Below are 18,631 nucleotides of genomic sequence, written 5' to 3' on the forward strand. Positions count from 1 at the left end.
CATTAACATTCACAGATAAAAGAAATGAAAATTTTTGGAATTTATTTAAGATTATTTGAACAAAGTTAAAAATTTAACCTCTTCCACCCATATATAACCCAAGATATCTCAAGGTTATAACCTGAGTTGACTTCATAAACAAAAGTATGATGTGTAAGATTTCATGGAAAAATAAATCTAAGCAATCATGCTCCTGTTTATCAAGCAGTTACTGTTATTTTGTACTTAGTCATCACAGTTTGAAATAATAAATTATTTTTTTACACTAATTTTTGAGATGTATAAAAATTTATGTAGTGGCTGGATGGCTGATTAAGTTAAGGCATCATCCTACCACCCTGGAAATCCAAGATCAAATTCAGGCAAATAGCCCTTGAATATTTTCTGGGGGTTATTTGTCTCAGGTATGTCAAGTCCCCTCTACCTGGTCACTCCATTTTTCTGTATAATATATACAGGTAGCCCTCGGTTTACGCAGGTTCAATTTACGCCGATTCACAATAACGCCGCTACGCAATTTGCCGTTTCGAGGTGTAATTCTCCGATTTTCCCTATGCTAGACTGATTTTCATTTCAGTGTTGACGTATTTACCGAGCTGCGACATTATACATTCGTTAAAACAAAGATTTTTATTAAATATATTTATTTTTTCTGTTTAATATTATTGGGCATGTATACATTGGCATTAAATTAATATTAAAATACTAAACGTTTAGGTACCCACGAGTCAAGATATTAAACTTAATAGTCCAATAAATGGCGTCCGAATCCATAGCGCCAATGAATATATCCGTTATCAGTTCATTCAGGAAAACACCTTACGACGCAATAGCACTTCCGGCAATCACAAATTATCATTAGTGAGACAAATCTATTTCTCGTTGGCCAGACGATAGCTATTTCTCCTTAGCCACCTTGAATTTTCCCGCTCAAACTGACCTTATGTATGCGCTATGGCGACTGGTGGTTGACTAATCAGTGTCTTTGCTCGTCCGTAGCTCTACATTGGGTTTGTGAGTTAGACAATGTTGGGAGCGAAGTGCAAATGTAAAAATGCATATTTGACCATATTCCGAAATTTTTAATGAAAGAAATAAAAAATGTAAACAATTAAAGATGGATACTTTTTTCCGAAAAATGTAAAAAATTCGAAACTAAAATTTTAAAATAAAGTAAAATGTTTTTATTTAATGATATAAATTTTTAATTTTTAAAATGTATTTTATGTATTTTGTATTATATTGTATTAATAAACAAAATTATTAGCTTATTTTCACTTATGTAGAACCTAACCCTATACCTCACTATAAATAGGGGTTCGTTTTAAGCCAGCTTTTGTAGGAACGGAACTGCGGCATAAACCGAGGGCTACCTGTATATATAAGTTCTACATTTTTAATGTACCGAAACATTCCAGATAATGAAGAATTATAATAATAAAAAAGAAAAATTTAATTATCATAAAGTACAACATGTCAACACACAAATTAAATTTATAATATCTATGAAAATAACCAAAATAAATAATAATTAGATTATCAATTTAAATTAATATAAAAATAGGAAAATTAGTTTTAAAAATTTATTTAAAAACATGTACAAAATTAACATTTTGCTAAGCATTCAAACTAAATTTTGCAGCTAATCTGGTAGCACAATTAAATAATAACTCTTCATTACTGAAATAGCAAACTGGATTTTTTGGATATGAGATCTTCATGACTCAATAATTTACATATAATATTAAGACTAAAACTTGTGACATTGTGCATAAAAAAAATGGTAATGTATGGATTAAAGTAAAGCATATATAACTGCTTTAACCTATTTGATGTTAAAATTTTTATTTGTTGCCTGTGACGCCATGTTGAATTTTCGTTGATGTTAAGCCTAAAAAAATTTTTTTTTTAAAATATTAATCATGTTTACTGTATCATTAAAAATTATTTTTTTATGTTGCACAAACAAGATAAATATACTGAATAATATAGAAACAAAAAAAATTATCTTTTAAAAGTTCATTTTAATATAAAAATTGTGACGCATAGCGACATCTAGTATCAAAAACGTTCCAATGTAAACACGAAAATATTCGGGATCGCCCACGTAGGTCAATGAGGTCAACACGAATATTTTCAGGAACAACGTAGGACAGGTTAAAATGTAAATTAAATTCCATGAAATTTGTTCCAAATATTGTTAAATTACTGATCCAAAAAGTGTAGTTTTCTGATAATTTTGATGATTCTGATTAAAGTTGATGTTAAAAGTATTTTCATTATACAAATACAGTAATGTTTCAAATGAAAGAAAAATTTTGAACTTTTAGACAAATATGAAGATTGATATTACAAAAAGTCAGTAAATCTTTCTCCTTAGATAATAAATACTGAATAATTTATATATTTATCCTAATTTTAATGTATTGATATATTAATTCTTATTTTAAAATACAAGAGATAAATTAATAATATTACCTCCATTATGAGGTATAATGCATGGTGCCCATTCCATTCCTGAACTACTCAATCTTGAATTGGCAGAGATGGCAAACCGGTAATTAGTATCAATGTCAGATAAATTCAATCGAGCAAAAGTGGAATCCTTAGACACTACTTTCCACTGAAATGGTCCCACGCATGGGAATGGTCTTGATAAAACTGCCTCACACCAGAATATGGTATAGTTGTCTACTTCCACATGTTCTGGCATAGTCCATGCAATTTCATACATTCCTCTTCCGTAATCTGTTACTTTAATATCTTTTGGTGGTGGTAATACTAAAAGAATAAATTATTTAAAGATTTATTAGAATCTAAAATACTATTTTTATGTCATTAACTTAAATGACAGTGCAATAACAGTTAAACATTAAAAATCAAATAAACTGACTTACAATTTTCTTTGTTATTCACTATAATTTTACTATATTCATCAGAGGTTCCTTGAGAATTAGCAGTTCTTATTATAAATACATAATCTAACATATTGTTCATATTTGTGAATGTAGCAGAAGAGCTTATTTCTTTTTTCCACATACTATTTGTTTCCTTTTTATATCTTCTAATAGGTATATGAGTTTCATAGCACTGAATGTCATAATGAAAATTTTCTCCATTCCAGTCTTTTTGGGGAATTGGCTAAATATATAAAGAAAGAAATGAATAACTAGGTAATATTCTTAAGTTAATTGCTAAAATTATAATAATACATTAATAATGATTTTTAAATTTTGCTGAATGATTAATAATCAATATATAATATAGGAACAATTCATAGCTAGTAATAGATATAAAATCTCTGTAGTTCAGTTTAACATGCAAAACTATGTCTGTGATGGAGAACAACTTTTTGTTTTTTACTTTACTTACTCATAATTTTACTTGTTTAAATAATAACAACTCTCATTACTATATTTGTTTTACTGACTTCCATAAAATGTTTAATTCCCCAAATTATACTTTAAGAATAAGAATATTTGAAATTCTGAATCCAGTCAAATCAGACAATAAAATCTAAAAATTTAATATTTTTAAAAAAATGTTTTATACAATTTAAAAGACAAACATTTAATTGCTTTCAAATCTATGATCAGTAATAATTATTTTACATCTGGATTAGCTATAATCTCTGGACAGATCTCTCTGTGAATTATGTTTGTACCTTATACCAACAAATTAAGTCTATAAAGCTGGTTTCAATTTAGTCTATTATAAGCAGGCTTGACTTCAATTGATTCAAGGTGGCTGAATTCAAGCTCAATATATTTTCATGAGTAATCTAATTTAAATTAGAATCTAAATTGAAACTTTGAATCTTTTAGTGGTAATAAGACATCTTTGCAATCTAACCAACTTTATACCATATTTTTGCAGAATGACCAACATGCTAGTCTATCCAGGGAGACCATAAAATCAGATATTTCTGTGTGGTAAAAATTAGCATGACGGTTTAAATGAGGTTATAGATATCTCTAGAGGGTGCATAAAAAAAGTTATATAACATAAAAACAAGAACGTTTTTATTCTAAAATTATGATTATATGTTTAATTTCTTCGTTTTGTTTTCTTTCTAACTATGTAAAATACTCACAGGATGACAAGTGCTTTTTTATGTTTATTTTATTGTAATTCAATTTAAAAATACAAAAATAAGCATATTAAATTTCAGAAACTGGCAGTAAATTATCTTGACTTATACACTGATTCACATTGGCTTTGTATGAAATTTGAGAGGAAGGTGTTATTTTTAAGGTCAGAGTACATAGTCAGTGCAGTCCACAATGACAATGACAATGACAAAGAACTTCTAATACTAATACTGATGTCAATAAGTCATTAATTGTTTTATTGCACTGTAAACAAAAGCCCTCTTCCTGATTTCAAGTCAGTCAAATTATAATGTTAATATTTTATTGTAATGGGAAGAATGTTTTCTTTAACACGTAACAAAATTAGTTGTTAATTAAATCTAATTAATTTTATTTTTTTATTAAAACTGAGGGTGACCATCATTCTGTGAAAATATGGTATACTAATTGTAAATATCTAGTTTTATCTAATAAGTTACAATTTCCAGAGGGGAAAAACCATCTATAAAGACTCAAGAATTGGTGAGTTAAGTTATTGATACAGTTTATGTTAATTTCTAATTACAAATTTACATTGACTATTTCCTTATTTTACTACTTGACTTATTAAATAAAAATAAAATAAAATGTTAGAAGTAATTACAAAAGTGGTCAAGAACAAGTTAAAAACAGATGCATACAAGCCTCCACGGGACAAGATTAAAAAGAAAAAAAATGGAAAGAATCACCAGAACTGTGTAATGTAAAACTTTTAATATTGTTCACACAAAATGTGTGAGGGTTAAAAAACCGAGGCAAAAAATTTTTAGGTCAAAGTTTTTTTTAAAAGGTTTAGAATAAATATTCTAAATTATATTTCTATTTTAAAAACTTGTATTTACTAATGGGTAACTGTCAATAGTGAACCATAGTCAGTAAATGTTATGAAATGTTTGATTTTAGATATGTTGTCACAAGGATATTGTACTGAGTCTGGATGTATTGTGTAAAACTCTGATAAGAAATCTAATTGAAGATGACACAGCAAAAACTGCTGAAATGCATTTTAGATGTTGGAATTAAATGCTGTATATTATAAGTGGATAGTTTTACAATAAAATAATAGTCTCGTCTCTTTGTGTGATAACCAGGGCTGTGGAGTCGTGTAAAAATCTACCGACTCCAACTCCAACTTTTCCTTACCATCCGACTTCGACTCCGACCAGGGGCAGATTTGTTACCGAAAGAAACCCGGAAATGTTGATGTTATCACGTAACCTCAGAATAAAAGATTCAATAAATAGAGTTGTAATAAAGATAGAGCATAGAAACTTTTTAATTCCAAAGCTAAAAGACTTCTCTAAGTAATATATAAATATGTATTCGATAATTTTTACTTTTCCGGCTGTTATATATAATAGAGGAAAAGTGTAGCGCTCGCTCAAAAAATGAGGCAAAAAATTTTTACATTTTTGGACTTAGGACACCTTGAAATTTCATATGCAAAAGATTCGAGGTTTTTTCTATATGTGTAGATGTTAGACTGTGTGGGGGGGCATGATTTTGTTCACCCTGTTTGAAGCCTAATAATTTCTGTGGTCAGAATCGGAGTAAGATGGTTTAACACAGGAGTTAGTTATTAAGCATTAAAGTGGTTGAACTAAATCGTGCCCCCATATACATTCTAACATCTTAGGCAAGAACTTCTTAATGGGTTTTACTGTACTATTATAAAATGGCTAAAAAGCTTACTTTGAGGGTAGAGACAAGTTTTATTTTATTTTTTTCTAATTTTGAATGCTAATAATGAGTAAAATATTCATTAAGAGATATGACACATGACTACTTTTAGGTCTTCACCCTGTCGACCTTTAATTAAGAGCCAAAATTTAATAGTATTAATACCCCTTTATACACGAGCTACAGTGCCACATTTCGTTTCTTAAACTTTACCCATTCTGAGATATTGTTTAATATCTCAGAACAGATAATAAAGACGTTAAACAAATTAGATGCCAACACACACGCGTGCGAATTTCTCCCTTTTACTGACTTTTTTGAGGGGTTCAGGAGGTCTCCAAACGTGTAGATTTGCAAAAAAAAATTGGAGGGTCAAATTTGACACGATTCCAATACTTTTCCATTTTATATACATAACAAGTTGGTAAGTAAAAAGGAGTCGGCAGATTTTTGACGACTCCGATTCCGACTCCAACTCCGGCTAAAACACCAAAACTTGACGACTCTGACTCCGAAGCCCTGGTGATAACCCTTAAAATAACTGGAATATAACAGTATTTGAGAACTAATTAATAAGAAAGGGAATAGGAAACTAGTCAGTAGATATAAACCACAAATTCAACATGGATATTTCCAATTTTATCTAATATTTTCAAATTAATACAGTATTTTCATCTTGATTTTATGACTAATTAAATACTTTTTACATCTTCTGAATTATTAAAAATTAAGCTATTTTTTCATTAAAAATGATAGCAGCATCTCCATTTCTTACTTACTAATGGTAATTTATATGCATAAATAACTAAATTGGATGTTTTGTTTTTCATAATATACATACATTTTAAAAAAATAGACATCAGTTTAATCTGTATTATATTGTATGCTTACATTATAAAAAAAAAATAAAGCAACTTTTGATTCTATAAAAATTTAATGGGAGATAAAAAGAACTATTGTCTTCATTTACATCATTCTGAAGATGACCAGAAAAGTATTTCTTCAAAAATAGAATTCAAGCAAAATAAAAGAATGACATTCAGAAAAGGTAAGAAAATCATCATGGTCTTAGTGCATAGTACATAATGTTTAAAATTTTGAAAGATTTTAAAGTTATATTTTAATAAAAATGACTTTTTATATGACATGAAAAAATCATTAATTTATTTTGTTTGGGTTTTATTTATTCTCTCATAAAAGTTTTCTTTTAGAAATTACTAATATTAAAAGGAATAAAAATCCTTATATTTATATCTTATTACAAAGAGTATATGTTAAAAAAATTATCATCTTACTTTCCAATGAATGATAATATTTCTTCCGCGTTGGAAATTTCTTACTTCAAAAAGTCCTTGAACAATTTTAGGTGCAACGTAAGGAACTATAACATATGAGTTATTAATATTTAATTGTAAAAACACATTTCAAGTAAAATAAATAAATAAAACACAATGACAATATTCTATTCTGTTCAAGACCAACATTTCTCAAACTTTTTGCTCATGCAACCCAATATATTTGTATGGTTCCACAACCCAAACATTTATGATATATAGTGGCTTCAGTTTATCAGGTTTTCTAAAAACTTTATAACAAAATTAAAATTATGCATTATAGATAATAACTTGTGTGTGTGAAATGTAACATTGAGTACATTTCTATTAAGAGAGGTTCAAGCCAATTTCGATTTGTAACAAATAACTTTCAATTTCAGTTATTATTATTGAAATTTAATAACTATTAAATATAATAATTGCTTCAAAATTACTCAGGAGTCTATTTAATTTTTTTCAGACTTTTTACTTTGTAAATAAAACACTTTATAAAAAGAAACTTTAAAAAATATTTAAGTACAATTTTAAAAAGGGCTCATTTTCTGATTGTAAGATGATTTTGTCAATTTAATTTTGTATATACACAAAACAAAATCTTTAGAAATTATTTATTTATCCATTTGTGCCAAAATTCATCCATTATTTATTTTTCATAATTTATTGTTATGTATGACAATAAACCTAAAAGTTTGAATAATCAAATAAATATTTTCAAAAACCATTGCAATTTAAATGGCTTTATGACTACTTTACATATAATATCTATTTTGATGTTGTTCAAAATAGAAATGAGAAATCAATTTTATGTACACACATTCTATAATCTTTATTTTACTACTAAATGACAATAATAATTATTAGAAAAAAGTTGTTTAAAAATTTTCAGTACTTAATATATCAGTATTACAATATAGATGCATCTGTTATCTAAGAACTAGGAACAAGTATTTTTGTGAAATGTGGTATCATTTCACAACCCATTAAAATTTTAACATGACCCATAGTTTGAGAAACACTGTTCAATACTATCAATATGTTAACTAAACTAATAAGAGTTATATAAAAAATGACATGCAATATAATACAATAAATTTTGTATTCACTCTACATAATCCTCATTAAATCTAATTTTAAAATGATCAGTAAGGTATGGAAACACAAATATATCAAGATATAAAATATGAATCTACCAAAAGGTGCAAGTGCTACAGACATGTTTTTAAAAAACAAATAAATTACTTGTTGAGAGAATATATTGTATATTTATTTTTACATATATGTATATATATACACATATACTACCTGCTTTAAAGGAAAATTTAGACACTGATTTTTTTCTAGAAATGACCAGAAAAATGTTCTAGAATGTTCAATGTTCAATGTGAATATATAATCCAAAGACATTTCATAACACATTTCATCAGAAATTGACACATCAGCAATATCCACTATAAAACTATAAATAGCACTATAAAACTTTTGAAAGAACATATTTACATGCTGTTGCTCTAGCACTTCGAAAATGGCCATAATGCAATGAAGGCTCATATTGTTTGATATTTGCAGCAGGTTGACCTTTGTTTAATCATGAATACTTTAACAAAGGGCTAATAGTGCAGAAGAAGGTGATTATCTGTGTTTGGCATCATCATGATGGAGTTGCTTCCAACTGACATCATTCAAGAAAGAATGCTACTGTAAACAACCAGATTATTTGAACACTAAGATCAAAAAACTTCATTATTGCCATGACAACAGAACAAAGAAGCTGGCCCTTACAGCTCAGACTTGATGCCAAATGAATACAATCTATTTGGTGCCCTGCAGAACCATATTATCAATATACAGTTCAATGGCAATATCCATATGAGCATGATGCTCGAAACTTTCTTAAAAAAAATCCCTAGTCATTCTATCTTCAAAGAAATTAATAATTATAATAATTAATATTTATTAAGTAATTTTAGAATAAAATTTATCTGAAAGCAAAGAATTGCTGAGGTCTAAGTGAGATAACTGGCAAAGCACCACACAGTAAATGGGAGTTGCAGGTTAAAATCCCACTCTGGACTGATTCTTTTCTTCCAGACTATTCAGTAATTATAATAATTTAATATTTATTAAATAATTTTAAATTTCAATAAGAGATGGTGCCTAATGATACCTCTAATACCAAATTATTTGGTATCTAATTATTAATAGTAGCAAACAACGGCCCAATTAATTATGGCGATCATTTAGTTTATTATCAATGCATTAGTGATGTTTATATATACATTCTACACTTATAGGAGTGAAAATTTGTGACAAAGGTGGTGAGATGTGATTTATATCAATGGTGATTACCTATTAAGCTAAACTGTAATTGCTGTTAAGTTAAAAAAAAATCTTTATTGATAATTAAGTCGACATTTCTCCCTTACAACCAGATAGTTGTAATTGTTATTATTGGGCTGCAATTTGAAAAAATTGTAGACCTATAAATTCCCACTGTCATCCATCTGTTTGTTCTTGAGATTAAGAAAAGACAAAGTTAAATAGATGAAAAAAATGACCAGATGTTGAAAGCTTACAGGAGAAGGCCCCAATTAACTGTATATGAACTTCCAATGCAAACTGGAAGTCATGTTATTTCAATTCAAAAATTTTCCGCTGAAAGAAGTAAGATAGCATGACTGTTGCTGTCATCTAACAAAAAAAAGTATTATGAACAGGGGCAAAACACTAATAATTTAAGATGGAGAGCATTTATTTAAAATTACAGAAATTAAAAATATGATTAACCTATTCAATGTTGAAATTTTTATTTGTTGCCTGTGATGCCATGTTGAATTTTCGTCGATGTTAAGCCTAAAATTTTTTTTTTGAAATAATAGTCATGTTTACTGTATTGTAAAAAATTATTTTTTTTATGTTTCACAAACAAAATAAATATATTGAATAATATAGAAACAAAAAAAATTATCTTTTAAAAGTTTGTTTTAATATAAAAATTGTGATGCATAGCGACATCTAGTATCAAAAACGTTTCAATGTAAACACGAAAATATTCGGAATCACCCACGCAGGTCAATGAAGTCAACATGAATATTTTCAGTAACAACGTAGGACAGGTTAAGAACTGCAGCTTAGCATTGTGACATTGTCACAATAAATACAGCAGAGCATCATTTATCCAAAATGTCGGTTATCCGAAAGAATTCCAGTCGTCAAATTTAAATTTTTGCTAGTAGTGTGGTGCTGCAATCTTTGGCTATATCTTGGGCTACTCCAATATTTTTTATGTTTGTGTATGTGTTTTAGCTGGCAGCACTGTCACTTTTGTGTGGTGTTTTTCTGAGGACTGTGTGTCATGCTGAATCGAACGTTTTTGATACTAGATAACTTCTAAAGTATAAATTTTTTTTGTTTTTATATTTTTCAATATATTTATTTTATTTGTACAAAATAAAAAAATAATTTTTAATGATACAATAGTCTTCGTCAGGCTTAACACAGACGAAAATTCAACGCGAAGCGACACGCAACGGAGAAAAATTTCAACATGGGATAGGTTAATGTATTTTTTCGTACATAATCGGTCATCCGAAAGATAAGTTATCTGAACAACCCCAGTCCCCAATTGATTCAGATAAACGATGCTCTACTGTAATTGCTTTTTCTAATTAAAAACTAATCTTCATCAATGTTTAGTCAGGTTTAATATTTTGGCTGAAATTAAACTTAGAAAAATAATAAAATCATGTTTAAAAAACTTAGATGGTCAATATACAAAATGGTAGATTTTATGAAATAGTTGAGTCCAATAATGCCTGATGATTGGACATTACTAATAATTTAATTTTTTAAAATTAGAATAATATATGAAATTAAAAATTTAAATGATGATAACTCATTATATCAAATTTTTGCCTCAACATGACAAGACAGTTTTAATTGCATCACTCAGTTTACCATTTTATTTCCATGAAAAAACATATGAATTGGTTTAATCTCCAAGGATAAAGAAAAAAGCCACTTTACTGTGAGAACTACATATATACCTCTGTCGTAACAAAATCAACTGATTCACAGCTGGGGCTACAACCTCTCTAGGTCTAAACCAGAGTATCTGAATTTTGAAGGCTAGGATCCAGGCTTTGGGATTAATTGTTTCTAAGCTAATGAATTGTACTATATAATTTAAAAATTGCTTAAACAAACACACTTTAAAGATTTTTTTAAAGTCCAGTAATTAAATATTTTTTTAATGTAAAAAATTTTTGACAAATGTTTTTGACCTTGGTTACTGGACTTTACAGGTTTTTTAAAGTGTGTTTATGATTCTTTCCAATATTGAGAAGGTAATTTTAATTACTTAAACTTTTAATATTGCAAACTTGATTTAGAAATACATACTGCTATTATTGCAGTTAAATGAACTATCCACAATTCCTGGGAAATTCCCTGATTTAATTTAAGTCGTAGTTTATAATATAATATAATTAGGCTTGCCATAAGTCTTGATAACATTACTGAACATCAAACAAAATATATTTATAATATTTATAATTTTTGTTTGTGGACTGTTTTTAATAAACACTAAACTTTGCAGCAGTTTATTCACTTATTTAGTTTCTTGGTCAGAAGGCTGCTTGGCTAATTTTTAATAACATATTTTAAATAGTAGTCCTTCAATTCCATAATCTTATTTTTATGAATAAATTTCTAATATTTGTTCATAAAAAAAATTTTCAAATTCAATATTCTATCATTATTCAGTTGAGTGAACTTTATTGACAAATAAATCAAGATCAATGACTGGGTTGAGTTTTGATCAAAGGACTAATAGTAGACCTTATTCCTACACTAATGATTTGGAAGGATGAAAAACACATTGGCTACATATCAGAAATCCAAGGAAAAAGGAAAGAATAGGAAACTGACAATAATGGCACAAGAAACAGGGCTGTTGAAAGGGAGAAGATGAATAATTTTCCCAAGTTAAGAGCCTATTGTGATTCCTACCGCTATAAAATTAATGTTATTTTTGCTAACAGAAAATAACATCTTTAAGATTGCCTTTTGTTAATAAAGAAACATTCTAAATATTTCAAATGTTCAAAAACAAGGTTAAAGAAGCCTGCAGAGGCAAAAGAGAGCCTAGTCCACTACTGGTACCATACAAACTCTCAACAGGCCAGCAGGAAATGAATTTTGGTGCAATACAGCATAGTTGACATAGCACTTGCATCCCTGATCTACAATCTAGCAAAATATTTTAACAAATACAGTCAAAAATGAATATAACTATAATATACATACCATCTGCTTTCGTTTGAATAACACGTGTCGTAAAGTTACTCCACATATCATCAGTGTAAGCAACCGTTGAACGGCAACGTAGTCTTAAGGTGTAAACTGTATATGGATTCAGATCTATTATATGGGCTTCTTTTGTTTTATTTACAATTATAAACTGTAAATAAATAAACATTAAATATAAAATTTAACCTTAATTACGTATTCCATTTAAAAACACTTACATCCCATATATCATCATATTCACTCTTGTACTGTAGTTGATAAGTCAACCCTGGTTCAAAATCTCCTTCGATTGACATTTCTGATGGAGGAAGCCAAACAACACTGATACTAGTTTCAGTTATAGCTTGTACATCAAGACTATGAGGTGCACTGGGTAAGACTGAATAAAAAATATATATATGCATTTTTTGTTTAAATATATTTAGTAAAAAATAAAAATATTAAAACTTGTAAAAATTTACAAGTTTTTGTTTATCTTCAAGAATTCAAGAAAATAAAAATATGATTAATAATGTGCTAATAAGAAATAATGCCTTAAAAACAAGTAGGTTATTATAGGAATATGAATCTAAAAAAATTTTTCTGCAGAGAACTTTTGTTGAATTTTTCAAGATTAATTTAACACCTCTTTCTTTTATTATTAAGTGGACTATAAAAATCTGTTATGACTTAATGATGATTCTTGCAACAAAACTAGAACTTTATTGTCTATTTTCTGCTGCTAAACTTTTTCATCACAATAATTTTATCAAATATTTTTATTTCCCTGTTTCAAATTCTTCTTTTTACTTTTTATGAATTGTTTATTCTACAATTCATTAATTAGTATCAGAATTCAAATCATTTTTAAACTAGTTTATAGCAGGTCTATAAGAGCAACTTTAACCTGATACTTATCAAAATGTGAAATGTTTAAAATGATTTCACATTTTTATAAGTTAAGATTACATATTTATCTGAAATATTTTTAATGCTTAAACATTAAAAAATTTTACTTTCTACAATGAACTTCTATTGTAATAATTTACAATTTCCAAATGTTTTCTTTGAAAATAAAAAGTATAAAAATTTCCAAAATTATAGCTTAGTTGGATTAATCATTTAATATTCTAGATGTTATTTTCAGAATAGAAAATTAATTTAATTACAACAGAAATTATATAAATAAGATATAAAAGTAATATGAAAAAAAAAAACATTTGTAATATTTAATTTACCTCTTGCATAATGATTAATTGTAAATATTTGACTGTAATTTCCCAGACTATTAATTCCTGTTAGCTTAAAAGTTATATTCTGTGAAGCTTTTCTATAAGGTGGATCACTATTCAGCTGCCATTGACAACTTGTTTCAGAAATTTTTTCTGGACAAGGACGAGGTACTCCACCTATTTCAGGCTCTCTTAAAAAAAAGAATTTTTCAATTTTAATGCAAAAACAAAAGTTAAACTATTAATTGAATTTTAATACATAATCTATGATATAACAACATAATATTAATTGTTAGTTATACAAAGTATAAAATAGTAATTCAGAAAAATTAATTTAACTGCAAGAAATACTTCATTAAATTACACAGCACAACTTACCTTGTATTATAACGAATGATAAAATCTTCAAGAATATATTTTGTTATTATAGGATTCTGTTGAGGAATCCAAGAACAAGTTAAATTTTGATAATGCCAAGAAATACAGGAAAAATTTGCAACAGGAAGAGGTTTATCTAAAGTAAATAATATTAATTAAATTTATTATTTTCTTAATGCAAACTAGTTTAGTTTATTTTCAAATATAATTTAATAAGACCAAATTCTAAATATACAATTTATCAATTCAAACACTATTTTACATTTGGAATTCCCATGAAGATATCAATACTGATTGATTTACAAATAAATGAAAAGTTTTTTCTGGATTACATTTTGTACACAACTCAAAAACAATAGAAAAAAAACCTAGCAATGCATTGTGTAACTTTCCTAGCTGTTTTGATGTTTTATTTAATGAATAACTTTTATATTATTAATAATAATAAGTAAACTTGTGTGTGTTAGTTATGAGATTTTATTCCAAATAATTTTTATATTTTTTTAATTATTATAAAATGGCAAAAAATACTTAATTTTGAGGGTAGAGATGTTTTATAAAACATTGTAAGCGCTAATAATGAATAATATCTTCATAAAATCTGACCGTACTCGAAATATGATACATCCTCTCTCTACTTCCCCACCCCCTCAACCTTTAACCAAACACTTTCTGGTTAAGATATGGGAATGGCCTTTGACCCAGAAATATACCCATAATTTTTTGTAACCTTTTAATTTAAATGTGTATGCTTGCATTTCCTATGGTAATCATTCTTTTCTAAGTAGTATACTTCTAGCTCTATGTATTCAAAAAATTTTAAGATCAAAATTTGAAATTGATGTCACAGTTTTGTTAACTTTCATTAATTTCTTCAGAGTAAAAAGGTTTTCCTGCCATTTTTTTCACTGAAGTTATTACTATCATTATTAAATAACTTAATGTTTTGTTTTTTTTAATGTAAATACAAATAAGTAAATAAATATAAACAATTATTGTGGATTAATGCACTTTTTTTTATCATATTCAAATTTGATTATTTATCAAAATGGCATATCAACCAAACAAAAACTAAAATTTTGCACATATCCATATATCTTTGCCAAACAGCAAAAACACTAAATAAAATGAAAATAAACAATTACCCAATCAGAATAGAGAATACATTTTTCAAATGGTGCAATTATAAATAAAGTCTGAAAAAATTGGTTTTTGTTTGTATACATTACATCTATATTATGAACAAATCAAATCTGTATCAACAAATATTTACTTATTATATATCAAATTAAATGGGGAAAAAAAGGTTGTTAATACAGACTAAATCTAAAAACCATATTAAAAAGAGTAACAATGGAAAAACTTGAATAGAAAAATAGTTGATAAAACAGCAATAAGAAAATGAGATGAGGATGTCAAAATATTAATAAAGGCTTAAAAAGATACAAAAATTAATTATTATGCAAATAATAGAAATTGAAATAAATTATACACATAAAGCATACTCCAGCATGATCTCTGCATTACTGCTCTAAATGAGCAGTACCAGAGAACATGCTGGTAAAGTAGTAAACAAAGTTAAAATAATTTTATAGCAAAAATTAAAATAGATAACATGCAAAGAGATCAAACATTTATAAAATTCTAAGGAATATGGATAAACTCAAGAATCAAGTAAATCTTGATGTAATAAAAGGAAGCACATGATATCTCTATTTCAAAATCTTTGGCAAAGCAACAATTATTGCACTGAAACTGTAATAGAATCAATAGTGAATACCAATTTAAGAGAATAAACCAGATGAATCTCCAGACAAAAATGAAATATGCTCTATGTAGAACTTTAATAATCTTCTAATAAATGCATATTTGTTAAGTTATTTAACATTATTTTAAGGATGAAAGATCACCAAGTAGCTGGAGCAAAGCATTGTTATGCCATTACATGAATAGATAGATAAAACTAACTGCAAAAACTAGAGCCAAAAGCCTCCTTAATATAAGTTATAAATTATTCTCAAGGATTTCATCTTTTATCAGCTAATTTACAATGATATATTTAAAAAATCTGAATGCAAAGAACAAAATGGTTTTTTGAAAAAATAATTATGTATTGATCTATTGATGTATTGAAAATTTTGATAAAAAAAATATAAATTAAATACTACAGCTTTCACAATTTTAAGAAAGCATTTGACAGTCATATAAAAACAACTAAATGCAGTTTTAGTCTCTTAAATATAACAAAGCAACTCTTCTCATCTATTATAAATATCTATCAAAATAACCACACAGTAATAGAAACAACAAAGAAAGTGGGGAGTGAAGATTGATAAATATGAAAATCTATTAGGGATCCTTCTTATCACCATTTCTTTTCAATAATTGGAAATTTAAAACAATATATATTTCGTGCACTTAAATTTCAAACTAATAATGCACCTTAGAATCAAATATATATCAGTATTAGAAAATAGTAATCATTCAGCATGACATCTACATATCATTGACCTAGAGTGAAAACCTCATATGTCATAGAATCACTTTCTGGTGTGTATGTCAAGTTTTATCCCGTAAATCCAAAAAAAACACACCTACTTTAATACTAAAAACTTATTAAAGCCAACATTTTAAACTATTGAATGTTTTAATTGTTCAAACTCAATTTGTTTTGTTGTCTTTTTCACATTCCCAGAATTATTGAAAATTTTGTATCATGAGTTTCTCACTGTAGAGTCATCAATATGTAAAATATTTTCCACTGTAAATAAGAATATTAAAATTATTATTTCATTATGTTAAGATTATATCAATTAAATATAACAATAAATAATGAGTTCATGTTTCTTCACTTTATAGATATTACTTCAGATTCACTTCATTATTAAAAATAATCTAATTATTGACGAGACTATGTCTCATCTCTAAAATCGCATTGCTGTCAACAGCTGCACACTTTAGAGGCATGAAGGAGTACATGTCAACAATTGCAATTTGGCACAGAGTATTTGGTGCACAAATCATGCGCACAAAATAAACCAAACTTGTAGGTAGTCAGGGAACTGAGAACTGGGTCAAAATTAAAATACAACATGCTGAGACTGTTTCTACAAACAGGCATGAGTGCGATATTTGTGCATGCATTGCTTGCGCTCTCCGAGACATAGTTTTGTCCCAAGAATGGCTTCACCATTTTACTTGTTTTGTATAAAAATCTACAGTACAAATAAAATCAGTATGAAAGTTTTTGAAATATGTTTTAATCCATAATGAGAAACTTGCAGAAGAACTAAGAATTAATATAAATTTTATATTTATATTATAAAATAATTTTAACTTTCAATACTTACATCCAACAGTAACTTGAGTAGCACATACAAGCGTCTTCTTTTCATCATAATTCAAAAAGCAATAATATTTGCCGATGTCTTCAAAGGAAGCATTTTCTTTTCTGAATTGTATTGTGTATGGATCTAATATGTTAACATTTTCTGTTAGATAATTTCTGTTAAATTTCAAAACAAGCATGGACGAATTTGCATAAAATAATCCTTTTCTTGGTAATGTTATGTTATGGCTATTTAATTTGCAATTTACAAAAAATGATCTTCCAACTTCTACATTTTGATCTGAAGTAATAGCTAAATAAATAAAAAATTAATTTATATAATGTATTATTTATTTATTATCAAAAAAAGTACAATTTATATAAAATTTAATTTCAAATAAAATATAAATTCTAGAAAGATGCATTTCTAATAATGTTTCTATTTTATCAAAATAATTTTCAATTTATTTAAAATATTTTATATACAAACTTTTTCTGAAAAGATGAAACTAACTTAACAACTTAATTAAGCAGTGTCAAGTTCATTTGATATAGTGAGCCTCATCAGTTCATTTAGTACCTTAATTTTGCTTTATATATATATTATTATGTATATAAAGCAAGAATTCGAGTGTATACACAATGACATTTTCTTAGTGAAAAAATGTATCAATAATCAATCAGCATACGGACGTCAATAACCATTACAGTACACAATAATGAATCTACAATAAAATATTAATAAGTACAGTACCTTTAAATGTAAAATTGTTTTCAAATATTCACATTAATAATAAAATAATGTATTTTATAAAATAAAATAATCTGAAGAAATTTTGATTTAGACAATGTTAGAATAAATAGCACAATTTTTATAAAAGTTATTTTGATTATGTTAGTTTTCTGAATTAACATATTTTATACAAATTTCATCGTGTTATTTATTTTTTATCTTCTTTGTCTTATGTTTTAGGCCATTCTCTTCTTATTTATTTAGAACTAACTTACCCGTCGCGCATTGCTGCAATCTCAGAAGAAAGGAAATTCAAGCAAACTTGTTATGATAAAATTCAATTTACATTTTATTATTTTTATTGAAACTTATTATTATTATTCATTTTCATCGGGAAAACATTTCAAAGTGTCGTTTCAATTCTATTTATTTATTGGAGTGTTTGTGGATACACGATATTTTTTGTTTTTCCCTCTGGTGTGTACACGAATAAATCGGAAGGTTTTTCGACGCGTGAGCCGGCCACATAC

The 18,631-nt window shown here is 27.0% G+C and overlaps 1 protein-coding gene across 1 annotated transcript in view; it reads right to left on the bottom strand.

Moving 5' to 3' along the window:
* The window catches only part of LOC111627061, a 42,403-nt gene extending 24,702 nt beyond the window's left edge, over positions 1 to 17,701 (bottom strand). The window contains exons 1-8 of the mRNA XM_023370609.1: positions 17,391 to 17,701; positions 14,041 to 14,176; positions 13,669 to 13,853; positions 12,670 to 12,830; positions 12,449 to 12,602; positions 7,106 to 7,191; positions 2,898 to 3,141; positions 2,479 to 2,781 (exon numbers count right to left, since the gene is read on the bottom strand). Coding sequence (XP_023226377.1) covers positions 2,479 to 2,781; positions 2,898 to 3,141; positions 7,106 to 7,191; positions 12,449 to 12,602; positions 12,670 to 12,830; positions 13,669 to 13,853; positions 14,041 to 14,176; positions 17,391 to 17,568 — 1,447 coding nt within the window. The 5' untranslated portion in view covers positions 17,569 to 17,701. The remainder of the gene's footprint in view (positions 1 to 2,478; positions 2,782 to 2,897; positions 3,142 to 7,105; positions 7,192 to 12,448; positions 12,603 to 12,669; positions 12,831 to 13,668; positions 13,854 to 14,040; positions 14,177 to 17,390) is intronic.
* Positions 17,702 to 18,631: the final 930 nt, after the last annotated feature.

Source organism: Centruroides sculpturatus, unplaced genomic scaffold (assembly GCF_000671375.1).
Source record: "Centruroides sculpturatus isolate CEXI.00-Female unplaced genomic scaffold, Cexi_2.0 scaffold417, whole genome shotgun sequence".
Classification (NCBI taxonomy): domain Eukaryota; kingdom Metazoa; phylum Arthropoda; class Arachnida; order Scorpiones; family Buthidae; genus Centruroides; species Centruroides sculpturatus.